Source organism: Pan paniscus, chromosome 7, assembly GCF_029289425.2.
Source record: "Pan paniscus chromosome 7, NHGRI_mPanPan1-v2.0_pri, whole genome shotgun sequence".
Lineage (NCBI taxonomy): Eukaryota > Metazoa > Chordata > Mammalia > Primates > Hominidae > Pan > Pan paniscus.
Window position 1 is genome coordinate 100075093 of NC_073256.2, and position 24204 is coordinate 100099296.

At 35.3% G+C, this 24204-nt stretch overlaps 1 protein-coding gene across 20 annotated transcripts in view; it reads left to right on the forward strand.

Annotated features, from left to right (window-relative positions):
* Positions 1–24204, forward strand: part of RALYL (RALY RNA binding protein like) — a 730691-nt gene that overhangs the window by 146674 nt on the left and 559813 nt on the right. For 5 of the 20 annotated variants that reach the window (XM_057303038.1, XM_055116694.3, XM_055116691.3 and 2 more), the window contains one exon: positions 16124–16155. The exons of the other annotated variants lie outside the window; for them this stretch is intronic. In XM_057303038.1, coding sequence (XP_057159021.1) covers positions 16124–16155 — 32 coding nt within the window. The remainder of the gene's footprint in view (positions 1–16123; positions 16156–24204) is intronic. 20 annotated transcript variants of the gene reach the window in all.

Sequence of the window (24204 nt, forward strand, 5' to 3'; positions counted from 1 at the left end):
ATATTAAATAAAAATGTGTATCTCAATTGAAATTAAACAAAAACATGGACATTCAATCCACAATATAGATATAACTAGCTAATAAATATGTGTAGAGATGCATAACTTCTCTGGAATCAAAGAAATACAAATTAAAATCACAGTGTCATATTTATATTTTTACTTACTTGATTGTAAAGGTGAGTGAAACATATTAGCTACAGTAGTAGCTAGGGCACATAAAAACATAAACACTCTACTGTTTATAAGAGCATAATTCTTAGTCTTTCTGAAGGAGTGTTTGACAATATGTACTATATCTTAAATGTTATACTATTTACAAACTTATTTTAGTAATTTTGCAGGAATTTATGCTAAAGAAATGGTAGATCAAGGGCATAAAGATTCATGCATAAATTTGCTCATCATAGCATTGTTGATACTGTGAATACTAGAAACAACCAAAGTTATTATCTGCTGGGAGTTGACAAAATGCTGTAGGATACACTCATAAAATGGATATTATTCAGCTACTATAAATGACAAGTAAAAGTAAAACGTAGTTTCCTTTTCAAGTACTCTTCCCTTTCCTTCCATCACAGCATATTTTGGGTTTTCTTCTAATGCCTCTAGATTTTGCTTATCTTTGAAGGCCTGTTATCCCCTAACTGGCATTGAAATTTGGCATTTCACAAAATTCTACCCTACTCACTTTCTTTGTCCAGCTTTCTCCTTCAATCATACTTTTTCAAACTGTGGGTTTTGATAGAATCTTGAGACATTAAATCAATACAATGGGTAATAATCAAAATTTTATAAATGTATTAAAAAGAAAATAGCATGAGCAAGGGTACAGAAACGGTGGTGTATTTGAAGAATTTCATGAACTTCTAGAAAACTGCATTATGTTCATTTGCACACATTCTAGGACTTGAGCCTGGCAGGAAAAGTAATGGAGAGCATTGCATGCCGTGAGAAATGGATAGCATTTGGTCTTGGAAATGATGAAGAAACACTGATATTTTAAGGTGAATTTTATTGAAGAATGTAATGTACTCAATCTCTTTATAAGCAGGAAGAACAGTGAATATTCTGCTTATTGGAAATGTATATAAGACATTCTAACATATCCTTAGCCTAAGGTGATATCCCAGCTCATCAATCATCTCCACAAAGACTGAACTTATGTCAGTAGTCTATTAGGGCCTATTAGAGTAGTTAGCCACCATAATATTGATCTTTGCACTTTCAGAGTTGTTGCATTGATAACAATTATCTTTGTCTTTACTATCAAGGCAATATTCAAGAGCATGTGTGTCTGAGTCACAGAGAAGTATAAGGCTCATCTTATGTTGTACAATTATAATGTGTAACACTGGAGCCACAGCATCAAATTACTATAATAATCCTCATGTCCTTGGGATTCAATAAAATCTGATGTTACCTTTTAAAATAATTACTATCTTAGACTGGTTACAGTCTCTGGACTTGGATGCCACATCTTTCTTGAAGCTGTCTTCAGAAATCCCATGAAAGTTAGTATTTCATTATGCATCCAGAAGTGTTGGTCTATGCTCATAGCCAAGGTCCACTGCAGGGATGAGGAAAGCATTCTGAATTTAAAAACAAAAACTTATCTGAAAGGTCTATATAAATTAGTTTTTTCCCAAGATGTTTTTCATAGAAGTAAATTTAGCTATGACTAAGCAGTGCATAAAGTAGGTCAGTATATAATTGTCTTATTTTCTCATAAAAATGACAGTGTTTCCATAAATTCTGAAATGCATTAAACACATGCTGACTTATTATTAAGCATAATATTCTGTAATCAAACACATACCTTCTACCTATTCTTGATGGTTCAGAGTAAATATTGTAGTCATGCAAATCATAATAATTCCTTAAATCTCTGTAATGTATTATAGTAAACAGGCATATATTATTTGAATATTGTGCAATTATATGTTTATGTTATGAGGTTCTTAAAATAGCTGAAGTTATATGACCTGACATTTAACAACCCCATCCTGCCAACATTTTGTGGTCTCAAATCCTCTTTTTAATCTTTTCTCTGCCTTTCACATCTTACAGGATTTTAATTTTCTCTTACTGCTGCAGGCAACGTGGCTCCCTCAAATAATGCTCTTTTTCTTGTGAGAAAAAGATCATGACTTGTGTGTGTAGAAGAGAAGGGCATTTTACTAACATGTCAGTCTGAAGTGTCATCTGACTCTTCTTTCAGCCTTATTGGTCTGATTGCCTCTCACATTACCTTTCTTTGTTTTGGAGGTATCCAGAGCTTGGTTCTTAAGAATCAGCAGAAAAAAGAAAGTACAGAGGACAGGAAAGAATCCATAGACCGAGAAAGGGAAATGTAAAGATTATACACAGTTTGACCCAATTGGTTATTGTTTTATTATATATGCATATACAAGGTCTGACTGAAAAGACAGAGGACAAAGGGGCAGGGGAATTCTTGGAGCATGAGAAATGGAAATAGGATTATACCAGGTTGGATCCTTTAAAAAGTCAATCTTAAAGAAAACGAGAAACCAATCAATGAAGGAACAAGGTAATAAAGAGAAATCTTATCTCCATTTATATTTTGTGAAGACCATTATTAATAATATTTCCCCTTTTTTATGTGTACAAATTTATAATTTTTAAACTCCTACCTATTTTCCTTTTATTGCCTGCTGCCAGTGCCTGTCTTCCTAGTGACCTTTACAAGAGGATCCATGAGCAGAGAAAGACTAATGGAAGTATGCCCAGATAGTGGCAGCAAAGATGAGCCTCTGGAGGCCATTCTTCGGATTCAGAGAAAAAGAGCTGGAGGGGAGGTGACCTGGAAACTAAACTAAGATCCAGAAGTGAACCCAGACAATTAAATCTCACAGTGATCCCTGGGTGATTTCCCTAAAAATGTATCAGCAGCCCTGTTATTTCAAGCCACTTAAGCAGGAAAGCAGGCCTGACTCTAGTACATTCCTACGCTAAGGAAGAGAATTTCCAGTATACAAGAATGCAGAAATACTCAAACATTTTACAGAAGAGTCATGATAGCTACTTTAGAATCCATTTACATTTGGTTATGTCCTACTTGTTATTTTGTTTTTGTTTTTTGTTTTCCCTACCAAGAGAATGGTCTCAAGTTTAATGTTGAATTAACACTTGGAATAACCATTGCATGTTCTTACCTTATTGTGCTAATGTTGGACACCTCACTATATCATTTTAGTTGTTTGTTCAGTCTCACCATAAATATCATTGAGATAATGATGAAAGTGCCTATAAAACACCTGACATGCACTAGGTGTTCTTTAATATTAGTGATCTGCTTGCAAATAAAACACACTGTGTTAGGCACAGTGAAAACTATTAAGATCAATTAAAACATAGTCTATCCCTTAGAAACATCTCAGTCTAATAGGGAAAATAATATAGGCATGTAGTCATAGTTAAAATGGAAAAATATTAGATAAGACTCTGATACAGTCTTTTTGCTTTGACTTTGAAATGACCACCCATTGCTCACTCCCAGTTCCCTCATAGCAGCCCAAAGGAATTTACCTTATCTTCTTTATCTGGCCAGGTCAACTTCTAATACGGGTGACTTGGCCTAGAAAGCCTGCTGACTCTCAATTTTCAGATATTCTGACATGTTCCCATTTGGATCAGATGAGCTTGGCTTTCTGTAATTGAGTCACACAGCTTAGGTGAGAGTTGGAGACTGTAATCCCAGTTTTTGGAAAAGTCAATTGTTGCATATTTCCAGATGTAGATAATCCTCTTGAGTATATACCTCAATAGTAAATTAATTAATTAATTTTAGAATTTGAACAGCAGGGGTGGGGGCAGCTTGAAAGAGTCTTATTTTAACTTTTTTTTTCCCCCTTTGGGACACGGTCTCACTGTGTTGCCCAGGTTGGAGGGCAGTGGGGCGATCTCTGTTCACTGCAACCTCCATCTCCTGGGATCAAGGGATTCTCCCACCTCAGCCTCCTGGGTAGCTGGGACTATGGCTGCATGCTACCACACAGCTAAATTTGTATTTTTTGTAGAGATGGGGTTTAGCCATGTTGCCCAGGCTGGTCTCAAACTCCTGGGTTCAAGTGATCCACCCACCTCAGCCTCCCCAAGTGCTGGGATTATAGGTGTGAGCCACCTCACCAGGCCATGTTTTAATACCAGGCCGTCTTTTTAAAAAATCAGTTTTAGCACTTTTATCTCACCATATTCAGTACTTTAAATCAGTCATGTATTTGATCATCAGGAAATGTACTGACAGGTAAAAAGTTGATAATTAAATTTTATATCAAATTATACTACATAACAATTTTATCAATTATATATAATAATTTTATGTAAGCTATATAAATGAATTTATATAGAGAAATAAATTTAGAGCAAATTACAAACAAACATGTTCTTTTATACATAAATGCTTCAGTATGTATTTCCTAAGAACAAGAACATCCTTTTACATAATTCTTAAATTATAAATATCATAAAATATATAATTAAATAATTACATATTAAAGTAAATTAAAATTATAACTTAACATTTAATATTATGTGTAATTAAACTATGTAATTATAAAAATCAAGAAGTTTAACCTACAGTGTTTATATAAATTTTATTGGTTTTCCCTGTAATGTGTTTTGTAACTGTTTTCTTCCTAATCCACAATCCAATCCAGAATCATTTATTGCATTTAGATATCAATTCTCTTTATTTTACCTTAGTCTGGAACAGAACCTCAGCTTTCTAGACCTTTACATTTTTTACATTATGAAGAATTATAAAATATTTGATATTTTGTTCCATTAGCACAATCTCTAGTCCAGTCCCATTTAGAGTCAGAATTCCAAACATCTTCTAAATTAAACCCTGTCCTCTTATCCATCTCAAGCCTACTTTGGACTGGATGCCTATCATGGTAAAGGAAGAGGAAGACAACGTCAGATAGTTTTCTGTTCTTTCCCTCTATTGTACTTTATCCCTCCCCTCACTGCTGCTTCTTTGTCGACTAACTCTTGTTTCTGACCTCCTTAGGGTTGGCAGAGGGGAGAGGCAGGAGGGAGGGTGAGCTACACATCACTGTTGTTGCAGTGGCTGGCATTGCTCATCTCTGGGTTTACTAAGTTCAAAGAATACTCTAGTGGAACATCTCCACAGCCTTCAGAGATTCCTCACAAGAGCTTCTGGTTGCAGCAGTCTCTCTCCTCTTGCTGGCCTCTTACGACATATTCTCAGCTTCTGAATGTGATGGGTGCATATCCATCTTCTCTCTGCTGATGTTTCCTTGCTCCCAGATGAAGCTGTCTCAGTCCATCAGCATACTGCATGGCCAGTATTCACTCGGTCCATGGGAAACAAGCATCTTTTGCTTTGTTGTCTTTGAAAGCACAGTTGCCTTCTAATATGGCTGTTTCTTTTCCCTCAACAGCTAAGCAGGCAGTTCCATTAAGGTTGTCATAGAATCTTTGGGGACTATGAGTCAGGAACCTATTGTGCAAACTGTGGGGGACACAAATCAAATTTTCTGAATTTTGTATTGAATCGTCTCTCTTACCTGATTGGAGGGGAAGGAAAGCAATCTTCTCCCCTCCACTCCCGCAATAAGATCAGAAAAAAAATACCATGCCATCATTTTGACTACCTCAAAGAGTGGTTTAATATTTCTAACATATGTGTTTTCTTACCTTTTTTTTTTTTTTTTTTTTTCAAGACCTGATTTTGCCAAATCATTTGCTCATCTTACTTGGTGGGCAAACATTTCCGTTGGGAATGTAAGAGCATGTGCCCTGCTATTTTGGTTTCTGCTTTTTGGGCCTTCTGCCAAAACTGAGACAGAGGCCCTTGAAACATCCAGGATAGTGATTAAATCTAGCAAGTGCAATTAAGTAAACATTTCCAGCTCCTGTCCTCCTTTAGAGAAAAACAAATGAAGAAAAAGTTTAATTTCTAGAGGGAGATTTTGTGCATGAGCAGGACTAAATCTAATAATCCCGATAGTCTGGCATATGGCATACGTGGATATTCAGTGAGAATGTAAAATCATCCTGTAAGCTTTTCTGTATTTATTTTTGGGGATTGATTACAATCTCTATAGTACAGTGACTTCTCTACATGGATTACAGGAGACTGTTGTCTCAGTCCACAGTTCTTGGAATAGTCATATTTCTGAGCAACTGATTTTTTTTAACCTTATGGACACTGAAATTGATTGTTTTTCACTTGTGATGACTGCTAGATCTACTGGAGCTGAGACGGTTTTTCACTTCTAGAAAATGTGCAAAACTGCAAGACACATGTTTGGTTTACAATTTCAACCCAGGCTTTTTTATTTTACTTTTTTTCATTTTTCTTTCTTCCAGTGTCCTCACTTTTTTCTTCACATGTAGACTTGTATTTAAAAAATGATGTTTGGGAAAAAAGTAATGTATGAGTAAATAACTTTATTGGAAGGATAGCTATTAACACTTTCTTTTGTATCAGAGAAGGACCTCATTCCCAGTTTCTACATGCCTTAGGGATAGAATGGGATATTTTTAAAGTATGTAAAAGGGTAAGTATTCTTATATATCCCTTTATAGTGGTTGGGGAATCATTTAAAAATAAAGCAACACAAATTGGTAATTGTTAGGGGATTGTCATGTGTTTGTTTTTTAAGATGAGAAGTTCCAAAGAAACAAGCCTTATTTCCTTTTCATGGTATTAAACAGCTACTGCCAACAGTTTATACAGAGCCACAACCATCACTGCAGCTGACCCTGAAAACACAAAGTGAGGGCCATCCATTAAGAGGTCCACGACTGCACTGAGTCTACGATGCGCAATGTAGTGGAGTAGAAATGATGCTTGCTGCACATTTAGTTGAGCCTAGGAGAGCAGGGCCCTCCATAGACACTAGTTTGAACATTGCTAGGTTTAAAATGGTTTAAATATAAGATGGAAATCTGCACACTACTAGTGTTTGTATTCATATTTTTTATTTGGAATAATCTGTCTATGTGTCTATGTATCTAGTTGCTTTAGTCTTCTCATAGAATTAGTATAACAGTTGGTTATGTATAATAATTATGGAAAAGGGTTAATCAAATTATTACATTTTTACTTGAAGCCTACATCACAGCATTACAATGGAAAGCTAGACTGTTACTATTTTGTTTTCACAAGTGTTTGGTGCATATTTGATTCATTTCAGTATTGTTAGAAAATTAAACTGGCATTATTTTGCTGATGATGTCTCGCATTGTCATCACTATAGAAATGAGGCTAATAATGCCAGCTCATTCGAGGAATATAGCTTCAGGAATGAATTGTTTTTTTTTTCTTTATATTGAAATGGTAGTTTTTTAATAGAGATACTGAATGGTGTATTTCAGATATCTTTAAAGGAACACTTAATTCAGAATTGAGTGCAAAAAAGCTGCAGAAGATCATTCATCCATGTAGATACAATTATATTGTGGTGGATAATGGATTTGTGTTATTCTTAATGTCTATACATGGCTACAGTAAGACTGAAGTTGTTTTTATAACTTTTCAGTACATTGAATGAAAGAAAGTATGACAGCAGAAAACATCTGATAAATTAAATGTGACATGTTTTTTATTCATATAAAATGGTTTCTGAGCAGCTGGTAATTGTGAATATTTCAGCAGTCATTTTTGATGTGGAATACTTCTTCTGTGGTAAACACTAATGCGTTGTGAGTTGTACTTCATCAAATTGACAGTTTCCTTACTTTTGTAAATAGGCATTTGATACACCTTGTAAAAGCTGGTAAAAGACACTCAACTCACCTTTTAAATGCAAAAAATTTTCCCCTTGTTCTCTTTGTGCATTGTGCCATCCACTTTTCCTATAAGGAAGATAATGCAAAGAAAGGCTACCATTCACCGGGTGCTTAAAAAATTCCCACAATCATTCTGGGTACCATAATATACACTATCCATTCATAATTCTTACAGCTCAAATTAGCTCAAAGGAAAAACTAAGACTGTACATTGGCTGGGAGAGTAAACGAGTGCACCAAGAAATTACCCGTACTCAGGTTTTGTAAAGTGTCTTAATGTGAAATAGTTGTGTTTCTTGTTATTTTAAATACTAGGTATTTTTAGAGAATGAGATACCTTACATTCCTCCATCTTAAAAAAAAAACTTTATTTATAATAATCCTGTAAAATAGGAATTTGATGTACTATTCTCATTTTATAGGTAAGAGAAATTACATAGAGATGAATGTTAGTCACAGAGTGGGACCATAGTGCAGACTCCTGTTCTTTAATATATTGTATTGTTTTTACTTAGAGAAATAAATTAATTGTACTAGGGACATGAAAGAACATAGAATAAGAATTGTCCGAAGAGAACTAAAGATGTTAAGATTAATTAATCAGGAAGTATATTTTAACAAATCTAAGAGGATGAAATTAGCTGTGGTACTGCAATTAAAAAAAAAAAAAAAAAACCTCTTGAAACAGATTGAGTATTATTAACAAGATTAACCCAACTCATTCTTTGGGGAGGGAACATTATATATTAAGAGCTCTCTTAAAACATGAATAATGCTACATATTTTGAGTGGAAGTGTAACTTAGTGCTCAACTAGCACAGCTGAATTAGTACAGCTGCTGCTAGACTTTCAAATCAAACAGCCCTCTTTGGTCTTTTTTATACCTTGGTATTGTATATAATATTTCTATGAGTAAAGAGTTCTGATACTAACACATTGTCTGACATAGTCATCCATATTTTAATGTAAATTACACTGATAATAATTTAGAATACCACTAATAGACATGATAGTGATAGCATCTTATGCTTTTACAGAATATTATTATTTTCCAAAAGAGTTTTATTTTGATGGTTCTGCCAATATGTCAAAATCAGTAACCTGCAATCCCTTCAAAAACAAGTGTATAGAAATTTTAAAAATATAACAAACCTATTTTATAAAGGCATAAATAAGCTCACAAAATATAAGAGGTATCCTCAGAAACCAAATACGAACAAGTCACCAAAAGTCAGGGTGGCGCAGACATGATCTGACGATGGGGTTAACTAGAGCTAAGGGGATTGGGGTCAATGTTCTCAGTCCAGAGGTTTGTGATGTCCCATTTGTACACATGAGCAAATTTACATCTTAGTTTTTTGCATAAATTGGAACCACCAAGAGACTGCATGTAACCTAGATGTACTAGAACAGGGGTCCACAATGCCCTGGCCATGAACCAGTACCAGTTTGTGGCCTGTTGGGAACCAGGCTGCACAGCGGGAGATGAGTGACAGGCAAACCAGTGAAGCTTCATCTGTATTTGCAGCCACTCCCAATTCCTCGCATTACCACCTGAGCTCTGCCTCCTGTCAGATTAATGGCAGGATTAGATTCTCATAGGAGCATGAATCCTATTGTAGGTTGTGCACTCCTTATGAAAATCTAATGCCTGATGTTCTGTCATTGTCTCCCAGATGGGACCATCTAGTTGCAGGAAAACAAGCTGTGGGCTCCCACTGATTCTACATTATGGTGAATTGTAGAACTATTTTATTATATATTACAATGTAATAATAATAGAAATAAAGTGTACAACACATGTAATGTTCTTGAATTATCCTGAAAGCACCCCACCCCCCAGTTTGTGGAAAAATGGTCTTCTGCAAAACCAGTCCCTGTTGCAAAAAAGCTTAGGGACTGCTGGACTCGAAAACATTTCCCCTGTAAGCATAGGGATGTGACAGAAAAATTTGCAGTAAGCTGAAATCGACCTATGCCTCTTCCTAGTTCTGCTCAGAGGACAACTTAGTACGAAATCTAGTGCTTCCTCCATGAGTTGTTCTTTCATTTTATGAGGACAGTTATGTGATATGGTTTGGCTGTGTCCCCACCCAAATCTCATCTTGAAGTGTAGCTTCTATAATCCCCACATGTCATGGGAGGGACCCAATGGAAGGTAATTTAATCATGGGGATGGGTTTTTCCCATGCTGTTCCCGTGATAGTGAATAATTCTCATGAGATCTGATGGTTTTATAAAGGACAGTTCTCTTGCACATGCTCTCTTGCCTGCCATCATGCAGGACAGGGCTTTGCTCCTCCTTTGCCTTTCACCATGATTGTGAGGCCTCCCCAGCCATGTGAAACTGTGTGTCCATTAAACCTCTTTTTCTTTATTAAATTACCTAGTCTCAGGTATTTCTTCATAGCAGTATGAAAATGGACTAATACATCAGGTCTTTGCTAGGTCTTGCCTTTTCTAAACTAAACTTAAAAAAAGTAGTAAGAACACAGTGTAAGATCTACTCACTTGATTTTTAAGTGTAAAATACAGTGTTATTAACTGTGGGTACAGTGTTGTACAGCAGATCTCTGGAACTTAATCATCTTACATAACTGAAACACCATATCCATTGAACTGCAACTCCCCATTTCCTTTCCTGCTAACCCTTGGTAACCACTATTCTACTCTTTATTTAAAAGACTTTGACTATTTTAGATACTTCATGTAAGTGGAACCATGCAGTATCTATTCTTCTGTTACTGACTTATTTTACTTGGCATAATGTCCTCCAGGTTCATCCATGTCATCACATTTGGCAGGATTCCCCTCCTTTTTAAGGCTGAATAAATTCCATCACTATTCAAGTCACTATTTAAGACGAAAAAATCAATTGCTTGTATATAATACATTTTTTAAATTCATTCATCAGTGGGTAGTTAAGGTGTTTCCATATCTTGGCTATTTTAAATGATGCTGCAATGTGCATGGGAGTGCAGATATCTCTTCTAGACCCTGATTTCAAATCTTTCAGATATATATCCAGAAGTAGAATTGCTGAATTATATTGTAATTCTATTTTTAAGTCTTTTGGAATTGCTATACTGTTTGTATACAGGCCACACCATTTTACATTCCTACCAATAGTGTATAATGGTTCCAGTTTTTCCATAATTTTGCAAGTATTTGTTGTTATTTTTGGTAATAATAGCCATTCTAACAGGTGTGAGATGATATCTCATTGTGGTTTTGATTTACGTTTCCCTAATGATTAGTGGTATGGAGCATCTTTTCATATGCTTGTTGACCATTTGTATGTCATCTTTGGATAAATGTCTATTCCAGTTCTTCCTGTTTTCTAACCAGGTGATTTTTTTTTTTTTTTTTTGCCATTGATTTGTAGGAGTTTTATAATTTTGGCTATAAACTATTTATCAGATAAGTGGTTTGCCAATGAGAGACTAAATATTACCATTTTATTTAAATATTATATGCACAGTCATTAGTATTACAATATTATATTCCCCTTGCTCTTAACTGGGTGAAGCGTGCAGGTTAACATGTGAAATTCTGTGCTCAAATTCTAGTTCTTTGAATCTAGTTTCCCTGATTTTAAAATTGAGAGGATTGCTACCTGAGGCATAAACAAGGTTAGGAAGCATGTAACCCCTTAGCCCCTGATACATAGTAAATACTTAACAATTTCCTTCTTAAAATGATTATTTTTCTATAATGTATCGGTATCGCATTTATATATCTACAATTCTGTTATAACATACCATTTGTATCCAAACTAATTTAAATTGCCCTTGAAAAAGTTAACTATATATAAATAAGTTAATTCAGAAGAATGACTGCCTGTTTTATTTAAAATTTAAAACATTCCTAATAATATAAATACATCATTCTTGAAAATATGCCCATAGAACCCATAGAAGCTTCTTATGTAAGGATTTTGTTTGAAAATATCAATGTGAACCAGCTGTAAAGATAACCATTGTACAGATACATTTCACCCATCTAGAAGTCACTATTCAAGTCACTATTCCAAAGTAATCAATATCTATCATTTGAGAGTTATGGAGAATTTCCCATATGTAGAATGTAATAGACAAAAGTAGCTCATACCTCATAAAATTGTGATAAGGAGGATTTAATTAGGTTGCACATGATAACCTAGTGTAACTAACACAGAGGATAGCCCATAGTAAAGATTAGATGCATTATTATCATTTGCATTATGATAAAATAGGCAAGAAAAAATGTTGTTAATAAGACTGGACTGACAAGATAAATGAAATATGAACACACACATACACTAAAGTTGATGAAATTCAGTTATGGGAGAACCAAACCTTTACTTAGGGAACTGTAATTCAGAAAATAAAAAGGACAAAAAGAGCAGAATCTATTAATGTCAGTCAAGTTCACAGCAGCAAAAATTGTTAACAATGCCTTAACAGTGAGTGAGGGTACAGAGCATTGTTCAATATATATATATATATATATATATATATAACTCAAAAAGTGTGGTCCTCCCAAATCATTTAATATGAGAACAGCCAGGCCTACACACATTAATCGTCTGTGAAGGCATCAGCACAGTCCACCATAGGGCCAAATTGATGTCTATGGTTTTTATTTTCTGAGATAACAGAGGAATATATAATACACTGAACAGAAAATGAAAATTGAGCAAACCAAAAGCTTTGGTGCTTGAAGAAGTGAATTTCTATTATCTAGAAAAATCACTGAAGTAGGTGTTTCTTTCCAAATGATGATGGATAAGCCAAGCATTTCTATAATTGCATACTGAACAGATAAATGTTTGACCTAGGCTTCACATGCCAATTACTCCTAGATGTGGTACAGTGGGATCCAGCTAGCCAAGGTAATGCAGATTCATATCATGTCACTTCTGCATGCCTGGGTAATATGTTGTTTCATTAGATGGTGCTTTACCTTGGCTTCCTTTGGTGTATGAACATATTACAGCAGAAGAAAATGGTCTGGGTGGGAAAATCTGATGAAGCAGGTGATGTAAACTGTCTGTAATCACTAAATATAATGAGTGGACAAGTAGAACTCCTGTTAGGCCTCTAGCTTTTCCTACTGTTTGGAACTTGAATCAAAAGTCATAATAGAATTATGCCAATCTTTCCTATTTTTAAAGTGCACAGAAATTCTGCAAAGTAATATGATACTTAGACACTGACCATTTGGTAGGCATCACAGAAGTAAAGAAGTCACTCTTCATTCAAAGTGGATCACAGCATTAACAGCTGTGATTCTTGCTATTAAAGAATAATTTTTATCAAAGGAGTATATTTTAAAGATTTAGTTCTATAGGTTACTTCTCTATGAAAATTTAAAGAAAATCCTTCCACAGAGAGGTATGGAGGATATTTACTGTCAATAGGTTTATACTATTAACGAGTTATATTCATAGTGGCATGAAATATTAGTTATGTCAGCTTCTTACAATTCATGGGACTTTTGCAGACCTTCAGAAATGCAGATAAGCATTGCTCTGCTCACTTTGAATATCGGATACATCCTCCTTGCACTTTGAAAAGCAAATAGAATACATACATTTATCAATGCTGACATTGATACCTTCCTACATAGCTCAGCAAAGAATCATCCAAATAATACAAAATTGAAAAACTGGAAGGCTAAACAAAATAAGCCATCTTATATTTTACAGTTGAAATACTTAGATGTAAGTGAATTAAGTAATTCTACCCCTATATAAAGTGATATTTTTCCTCCTCTTAATTCTTTCTTTCAGGAAGAAGCACAGATAAACAGAAGGCTAACACAATATGATTTATTTATTTATTTATTTATTTTATTTCATTTTTTTAAGAAAAGGTCTCACTCTGCCACCCAGGCTGGAGTACAGTGGTGCAATCATGGCTCACTGCAACCTCAACCTCCAGGGCTGAACCATTCCTCCTGCCTCAGCCTCCCAAGTAGCTGGGACTATCAGCATGAGCCACCACACTGGGCTAATTTTTGTTGTTTTTGTAAAGATGAGGTTTAATCATGTTTCCCAGGTTGGTCTTGAACTCCTGAGCGCAAGAGTTTTTTTTGTTTGTTTGTTTTGTTTTTTTTTAACAATTGAAAACGAAACAGAAATAACTTATATAAAAGTTTAAAGATAACTGGATATGACCTATGGTGATATATGGCAATTGGTTTACTGATTATGTTTAGAAAAATCCCCAATGTGTTCAATTTCATATTAAAATGCCTAGTATTTATGGCTTATAATTATCATTTTTAGTGCAATATTGTGCAACAGGAATTTCATTTTTTATAAAGTTATTTGTCACAGTGGGAGGGGACTTTGAAATGGATTTGTTTTCTCTTTAGTTTATATTTTATAGCAATTGCAACCCATGATTTCACAGAGGAGACTATGATTAGGTATGATACAGATTAACCTATTAAGAAATACTTGTAAATCTTACAATTGATCAAGATTATTTTGTTATGCAAAAAAAATATAAAATTTTATTATTATTGAAAGTGCTATCATCATACCTTTAAACTTTATAATTGTATGTATTTTTCCTTTATTCAAGGAAGATTATTTAAAGTAGTGTAACATACCTACATACTTTCAGGAGCTGGGCAGCGACATAAGTGAATAAATGAGTCTGTTGGGGAAGGTGTAGGATGATTGCATTAACCTGCTTTTAGTTTGACATAGTAACACCTACCTCATTATATTTACTTTCTTATTCTGGGGGTGTGTTTGTTTCGATTTAATTTAATTTTTTGTAATTTATTGTGACTAATTGTGGGGTACAGAGTTATGATATATGTATGCAGTGTGGAATAATTAAATCACACTAACATATCTATCATCTTAAATATTAATTATTTAATCTCTCAATTGCAACTTTCCACCCTTTGATAACATTATCCCATCCCAATTCCCATCCCCTTACCACCAATCTACCCTCTGCTACTATGAGTTCAACTTTTTTAGATTCCACATATCAGTGAGATGAGTGGTATTTGTCTTTATGTCCTTGGCTTATTTCACTCAACATAATGTCTTCCAGGTTCATTCATGTTGTTGCAAATTATAGAATTTCCTTCTTTTTTCAAGGCTGAGTAATATTACATTGAGCTTACAAACCACATTTTCTTTATCCATTCATCCACTGATGGACACAGGTTGATTTCAGATAGTGGCTTTTGTAAATAATGCTGGAGTGAACATGGGAGTAGATATCTTTTTAATTCCTCATAATATATACACCAAAGTGGGATTGCTGGATCATATGATAATTCTAGTTTCAGTTTTTCTTTCTTTCTCTTTTTTTTTTTTTTTTTTTAGGAACTTCCATACAGTTTCCCATAATGGCCATACTATTTTACACTCTCACCAACAGTGTGCAAGGGTTCCCTTTCTTTACATTGTTACACATCTGGGAGACAAACAGAACATGTTTATGGGGTGTAGTGGGCCTCAGAAAGTCACCAACTATAGCCTCCTCTATTATGTTACTCAGTAAGATAGATGCTCCCAGGGAGATGTTAGGTCAATGGTATCTGCCAACTTTTCATTAGAAAGTATTACCCTCCCCTCACAAAGGCAGTTTAGAAATACTTCATCATGGAAGTGAAATAAAATGCTGTCATAATTTCTCTACTATGACATATCTACCTCAGTCTCTTCCTGTTCAATCCATATACACATTACCCTTGCCCCAGGGTTATCTTTAGATACATGAGTCTTTTTATGTATTCTGTAAGTAGTTAATGGATTTAATTCAATGAAATGATATCACCTTCAAAAGAAAATCTAAACTCTTAGACTATTACTAAAGCAGCCTTTGGGAAGACCCTCCAGCATCTCCCTCTCATTTTCATTTCTCCCTGTCTACCTTCCTTCACGCCCTAATATATAGAAACACATCTCATTCACTTCCCCACTAATGTAAATTGAGCACCACAAAGAAGTCAGGCACTATGCTAGATACAAGTGTTAAATATGAGTGAACGAGAAAGACTTCATCCTACTCTTGGGGAGCTTCACAGAGGCTAGTGGGGTTGACAGATATTAATCAAATAATTATGATGCATGCTGTGGAAAAGTTTAGGTACCATGGACTGTGCATCAGTTTTCCAAGTTGCTTTTTACTATTTTACTCATACCTGCCCTTTCCATCTGTGAAACCTTCACTCAACCCTCCAATCCTCGTTGATTTACCTCCTTGGGACAATTATTATAACTTGTATGCATTTCTCTTATTCAAAATTATCCTAATGAAATGGGTTGCTTGGTTGCTTATATGTTTTCACATGAGCAATTGCTCTATTTTCTCTTCCTTTGCAGATATAGCCCTTGGCGAGGTGCCTGGCTCCATAGTAAGTGTTCAACAAATGTTTGAATAAAATATTGCATTGTTGAATTTTAAATGTATTTAAGCAAATTGATAACCAACATCTGACCAGATTCCCCAAATTTAGATGCAATGTCAGATGCTTCTTTTAATGGTGTCAGAGATTGGCTGACAGGCTTGCCTGTCTTTAAAGCAATTTATTACCCATGTTGGTTTTTTGGTATAAATGGTTACTGTTTGTCATTGGAGTATGTTTGTATTCATGGTAGAGATTAAATACATATGTATTGCATGAATTAACAAATGGTTATGCTAGTTGTAGGAAAGATTGATAAATGAAAGTTTCTAATGCTCTTTTTTTGAGATGGAGTCTCACTGTGTCACCCAGGCTGGAGTGCAGTGGTGCTATCTTGGCCCATTGCAACCTTCGGCTCCTGGGTTCAAGTGATTCTTGTGCCTCAGCCTCCCAAGTAGATAGAAGTACAGGTGTGTGCCACCATGTCCAGCTAATTTTTGTAGTTTTAGTAGAGACAGGGTTTCGCCATGTTGGCCAGGCTGGTCTCAAACTCCTAATTTCAGGTGATCTGCCCATCTTAGCCTCCCAAAGTCTAATGTTCTTTTCAGGCCTATGAGTATTTTATGCCAGAATATTGATTTTATTGGAGAACTAAAAATTGATACAATCCATAGCTTGAAAGTAAAAATGTCAGAATACTTAAGACCATACACAAATAAGTATTCTAAAATAAGGAATTGATATTTATAAAATATTTTTAAGAAATAAGGACATTTGGCCAGGCACGGTGGTTCACACCTGTAATCTCAGCACTTTGGAAGGCTGAGGCAGGTGGATCATAAGGTCAGGAGTTCAAGACCTGCCCGGCCAATGTGGTGAAACCTCGTCCCTACTAAAAATACAAAAAAACTTAGCCAGGCTTGGTAACAGGTGCCTGTAAACCCAGCTACCTGGGAGGCTGAGGCAGGAGAATCACTTGAACCTGGGAGGCAGAGGTTGCAGTGAGCTGAGATCGTGCCACTACACTCCAGCCTGGGTGACAGAGCAATTTAAAAAAAAAGAAATAAACACATTTACCATTACAGTATTTTTAGCCCCCCAATCTTGTTATTATTAATAACAATAATAAAATAATAAGCCCTTGACTTCTTTACTTTGCTGTCCTTTTCATTTATTTTGCATTTCTTCATTTTCCTTGTGCAGATTTTATACTCTGCTATCCTCAGCCACCCTATCTGTATCATTTCTATGGTATCTCTGACCTCAACTATGTTTAGATTTCTCCGTCTTCCCCTAATTACCGGCATCTTCCTTTTTTATGTGCTTCTGCTTTCTCTGATTTTGGGCATTAGATCCTTCCTAATCTGCCCTCTCTAAGGTTAATATCCTGTTCTTCTTGATTAGTTAGGATCTCTTCCCATTTAGTTTTAATCTAATATATCCTTCTTCTCGTCTCTCAAACTAGTTTTGCCCATTGCTTCACCTTGGTTCTAATCCAGGGAAGGACATAAGTCCCTAATGTCTATTTTCTGAGCAGACAAAATAAAATATGCATAAACTGTATCTGAACATTTTAGTCCTCTAATTATTTGTGCTGTTTCACTGCAACTGAAATGAAAAACTCCAACCTCTGCACAGGATTAGCATCAGCAGCTTTGCCTCTTAGGCTCTATTAAAAGAAAATCTGTAGACAAATTAAATTCAGCAAAGCTTGCTATTTGAGTAAAGAACAATTCATGAGTTGGGCAGCACACTGAGCCTGTAGAGGTTCAGAGAGCTCTCCCCAGTAGTAGATAGTATTTATAGACAGAAAGGGAATTGATGAAAAAAACCCAGCTTGATTGGTTAAAGTTTAGCATTTGCTTTTTTTGGGCATGGTGGGACAAGACATTTGCCTTATATGGACCTAACCTGATCAGTTGGCAGCCTGTGATGGCTGGAGTTTGGCTGCTGTGATTGGCTGAGACTTAGCTATTTGTTGGAGGAATATACTATTAAGTTAGATTACAGTTTATTTGCATACTAAGTAAGGTTGCAATTTGCTACATATAGAGGCAGCTTTAAGACAAATTTAATTTAACAGCTCTATTGCCAAAATCACTTCTGAGGAAGTAACTCACTATTTGGTATCTTTGTACCAGGCTATACTGTCAAAAGGTATGGATTTTCAGAGACAGAGTTTGCTCACTGAGTAATGACTGAGCTGAAAGTTGGCTTGCATGCACTTTTTCTGTATTTTCTACTACATTGTTGCATTTCACTTACCTTGCAAGAGCTCACTGCATGTCCCACTGACATTCATTCCTCCCAGGCTATTTTGCACCCCCATTCCCATCAGCATCACTTTACAAAGTGGGTTATTTTACCCAGCCAGTTGTCCATTTAATGTACAGAAGGGTCTGTATAAAGGGTCTGATCAAATCATTGCACAATGCCCAGGCAATTACACCACCAGGAACAATTACTGCTTTATCGACTGTAAACATTTTTCTGAAGTTAAAAATAACAAGAAAACCATATTCCAGCAGTTTCTCAAAAGGTATTCAATTTAAAAATTTAATCCAATACTACAAATATTTATTTAGAACCAACTTTTACAAGTTCTGAGCCTATAATAGAAAATTGTGAGGGAAAAGGATTATGGTGTATGTATGTTCGGGTGGTGTATGTGTGTAAATTATCATAAGATGCATGGAAAGTTTTGACATTTCTGGGCCAGGGTTAGGGTTAGGTGAGTTAACCATAGGTTAACTATGATTAACTAACCTGTGATTAACTCACCTATGGTTACAGTTGCCCTCAATTGTAGGCTAAGTTATTCAGGCAACCCTGAAACAGGCTGGGTAGGGAAGAGAAGCCTAACACCACTGGTTTAGATTTGCTGCTTAAGGCTTGGGACAGGTGTGCCTGAGATCAACCTGTGGATACTCCGAGGTCCAGGGAACAACCATTCAGAGGTAATTTTTCTTGGCTTTCCCTGGATTTACCTTCCTATTTAAGTTTTATCATATGTCCAGACCACACTTAGAACTAGAACCAACATTTAAAACCCAGTTTATTTGGCTAGGATTCCAGGTACTCTATTTAACACTTACCACCCATCCCTCTCCAGGGCTAGGTCTACAAATTAGATGATTCATTCAGAAAAATGCTATCGCACCTTTCTTATCTTTATAACAGCAACTTGTATTGTGAATTTTCATGAGTACTTCACATAGATTATACCCAGTTCTCACAGGAACATTAGGTATTATAGTTTAAGAAACCGAACAAGGGGAAGAGCTGAAATCCAAACACACATCAGTCTTTGACTAAATTTTGGTTATCATAAGTTCCTGAGAACTGCTGCTGTCCCCTCCCTACCACACTGGACATCTTTGGTTAGTAGGTCATCCTTATGCAGTTACTTGAGCTTCAAATTCTGGAGTCTGCCTTGATATTTTCTCTCCCCCCACCTACCCTTATATTCAGTCATTATCAGTCATTGGTCTTAATTGCAATCAACAGATGCAAACACTTAAGTATCAAATGTGTTCATTATAATATGCTTATTAGAACACAGAATTTACAAGAGTTCTGGGAAGCCAAGTTTGAGGCTACATCTTCAAGAGATATGCTTAGAAGCATATCACAAGGCTGGCCTTATATGAACATGAGCCTAGTAACTACCATGCAATGAGACGGAGGAATCACCCATCACCTTAATGAGGTTAGGCCTGAGCCAAGAACTTGACCTTGCATCATTTTGGTCATCATTGTCTCTGCTGCTGTCACCAAGTATATCCAGACACCACTGCACAACTCCCAATCCCCCAGCAAAAATATAAACAACTTCTTCCCATTACTCCCATTTGAATACAAGTGTCTCTTGATTTTTGCATTTGATTTCTGGAGCCTAGGTCATATGTCTGTATCACAACAGCAAAGGAATCTACTTATTTCAAGTTGAGCTTCTGAACTGGAAAGGTAGAATTCACAGTTTGAAAATATATTCAGGTACCAAATGGCTTTTCGTAAGACACTGGGCAGCCCCATGTATGACCAATATCCACCACAGTTGGCTAGGCCTATAGCTTTATTCCCCCACATACCCTGACACTCCCAATATCTTCTGCAGTCAACCAGTTCACAGGGATCTAAAATGCACATCAGGCTCCAAATGTGAATGCTTATAACAGTTTGCTATACTGCAAAACTGCAGAAATAGTTGCTGTTGAGTGCTGTTTTTCAAGTGTTTTTGTAAAATGAAGAATTTTTTTTAATATTTGCCTATGAATTTAGTTTGCTTTATTTTTCTTGTTTTATAATGTTCATTTGAAATCTGTATTGTCCCTGGTTGAGACAGTACTACACTGGTCTGCTTGTGGGTTCCAGAATGAAATAAATAAGTCTGTAAGAAAATAAGCAACTAAGTAAATTAGTAAGTAAAAACAAGCCATGCATGTATTACCTCAGAACCAGGGCACTAGTAAACTCCACAAAGCCACGTTAATCAGAGTGCTACACCATTTACAGTGACAAGAGGCCCCTTCTCATTATTATTGGGACAATACTGCCAAATAAGCAAAACACAAATAAAACTCTCCAGTGGAAAATGGCTAAGAGTAATTAGGGGCAAGTAGTTTTATGTAGACTAAAATACTACAATTAGAAGGGAGGATTTGGAGCACTATTTGAAGGAGAGAAATCAATAGAAGAGTTGCTTTCTATGCTCTGAAGCGCTTTGCCAGCTATCTTTGTTCAGTGGTAAAATAGAGTTATTTTACAGTAGGAAATAAACCTGGGCACTAAGGATCTCTGTTGGGGAGATACCTGGGACTGCCTTGGATAAGGAGGGGGTGAGCGGATTGTGGCATGACATTGTTTTTCATAACATGTTAATAGCAAAACAAAATACCAAGAAGAATAATGATGAATAATTTATTCCTGTTTGTTCTCGGTTACTCTTCTTTAGAACTTTAAATATCAATATCGAACAGTGTTACATTAAAGTAAAATGTTTATTTATAACAGACAAAACCAGTTCTATACTAAATAATAACTTAATGTCATCTTAAATCTGATTAAGTAGTTATTTTGTTAAGAATGTTCTAAACTGATCAATAAGAGGAAAACTTTAAGTATTCTCATATATTACTTTTCTGAAACTGTCATGATATTAATATTATGTACTTATAGTTGTGGTTTGTTCCTCAAACTATTACTTAATGTGATTTATTTTAAATGTGAATTTTGCCTTTAGACATTCATTTAAAAAGATAGCCTATTCTTTATTATTTTTACTTAGAATTTACAGAATCCTGTGGTACAGAGGGACTTTCCCAGCTCCCAGGGGTGCATAAATTTCCTTTTTCTGTATTACTGGTCGGTTGATGATTGACTTGCCTCTGCATTATCCCTACAGTGTGGCCAACTAGATACTCTTCAATATGGCCCATTTTATCTTTGGACAGTTCTGATAGTCTCCCATATTGTTAATTCTATTTTTTTCTCTTGGCAGCTTCGTTTTATTTGTCCTTGTTAGGTCTCTTAAGACTACCTTGTTTTTTATTTTTATTTGTTTTGCAAGGATGGGATGCACAATCAGTGGTACAGTATGGTTGTTCCATAACTTTATTAAAAGGCATATAAAGTACTTGATGCTACAGAGTATCTAGAAATATGCATTGTGCTTATTCATTTGTGACAATAGGTATTTTGGCATTTTTAATACATTCATTACATTTGCAATTTAAGAAGCAAATGAATTAAGTTCATGATGACTGAATGGGATGGGAGTTAGAGTTTGTAAGGTGACCTGGAGAGGTTAATTTCACAGCATGCAGTAATTGTGAATTTTTAGATGGAAATATATGTGTGTAAACCTGAATCTTACCCCACATTGGAGACGAAGCTGCAGAGAAAGTTGTTCTTTTGACCTTAAAGCAAGTTAAATTTGGAGAGCTGCCCAATTAAGAAATTTTTATCCACAATGTATTTTTAATTTAATTCTTACTTTGTGGGGATATTAAAGACTTTTTTTCCCCTCCAATTTGCTATTTCAGTGCTAGTAATATAAATCCATTGCTAAATCCAGAGGAAAAGATTTCCCATGCTTTGGATTTTACCCGGTTAGTTCTCTAGTTATACTCTTAAGTAATTTAGAACCTCTGAAAAAACTGAGGTTAATAAAGAATAAGAAATTAATAATGGAAACTAATAAACAAGAGATATGGAAATTAAAAATACTCAAAAGAAACAAATCCTTGAAAATCCCAACATACAGGGTTCAAATAAAATTAGATTATTTGAAGGGCCATTTAGGATATTTGTTATGCTTTTGTAATATTCCTGAGAGTGGATACCACTTTTGTTCCTATTTTACAAATGAGGAAACTGAATGTCAGATAACTTAAATAACTTTCCCAAAGCCACACAACTAACAGGAGGTCAAGACTGAATAGTCAGACTAAATCTGGAATTAGGCCGTTTTTAGAAACTGTTAATGAAATGGAAGGGGAACTGAGATCCATCAAATGCAAAAATGAAAACTATATAATAAGTAATCTGCTGGCATTTGATGCTTATTTATTTCTCATTACAATCCTGTGGGTTAGCTATTGTTATCTTCCTTTTTCACATAATGAAACACACGTTTGGAAAGGTTAAACTATTTCCCCATGTTGGCCATGGGGAACTGATAGTCAGTAGACCTAGCATTTGAACATTGAGCTCTGGACTGCAAATCTTATGTCTTTTTTTACTCTGCAAAAAATTGTAAACTCTTTTTAGTAAGAAAATACTTTATTTGAATAATCTATTTCATAGAAACCCAAGCTAGGTAAGGTGCCAATTGCTGCGACCCCTGTTGGACCACCCCTAGACGTTTCCAGGACACCTGCGGACTTGAAAGTGCCCATGCTACCATGCTGCCTAAAGTCATTCTAGTTTTTTGAAACTATAATTACAAATAATTTCCCAGATACAATCATATTAACATATACATACACAGTCCCTCCCATGTTACTGTCATTGATTCAACATATGTTTATTGAGCACCCTCTATGTCCCAGACTGTTTCGAGGTGCTGGGGAATATAAAGATCAAATTCTGGCCCTTCATAGAACTTGCATGGTTTTTACTCCCATCGTTTAGCCCACTCCAGTGAGTCATTTACTGTACTGTCTTGGTGATATCTGTAAAGTTTCCATCTCCTACTAGCTTTTAAGCCCCCATGATACAGAAAGTGTTTTATTCATTTTTGTGTCTCCCACAGATCACCTGCCACAGCAATATTCCCAGTGCATCTCTTCTTTTACACTATTTTCAATCACAAGACTATAACATGCAGCTTCGTAAAATTCATCCCTTCACCTAAATAGATTCCAGCTGTGACAATGTTTATAATTTCCCTGTAGCTTGAAATTTTCATCAAATTTCTACTTTTAGATATGCAAATTTACAATTAATCAATGAGTCACTGAGAAAGTATGAATCATTTTTTGTTCACAGCACGTGTCAAGATATGTTACAAGGTGCAAGACTTAACATTAACTGCCTTTCTAACTTATGAAAAAAACATTTTAACCACCTAAAAAGGGTGTTTTGGTGAGCATTTGTTAGAGGACTGGGAGTTGTTCCTCTGAGCAGGGTTAATAGAGCTGAGTAATTTTTTACTTATAAAGTCCTCTAAAAATATAAATATTTTTGTCTATATTTGATAGTGTCATAAATGTCTTTGTTCCTCTTTGAAAGCCATTATATAACAAAAGGATCATTTTGAGTAAGAGATTTTTGACTTTAAAGCATATAGTTATTTGTTATTGGATATCCCAGGATATCTTTTGAAAGTCTGGAGTTGTTGTCAATGACTTACAGTGACAAAGTGCTTTTGTGTGTCTTTATTTGCATGCCTGAGGGAATCACTATTTTTAAAAAATAGATTTTTTTTTTTTCACACAGCCCTTTAAAAGAAAGTGTATTGTGGCTACTGAAGAAATTCCCAGAGCAATGTTAAGAAGTACAATTTGCATAATAATAATTTTTCCTTTGCCTCAACTCAGTGAAAGCCACCCTGAT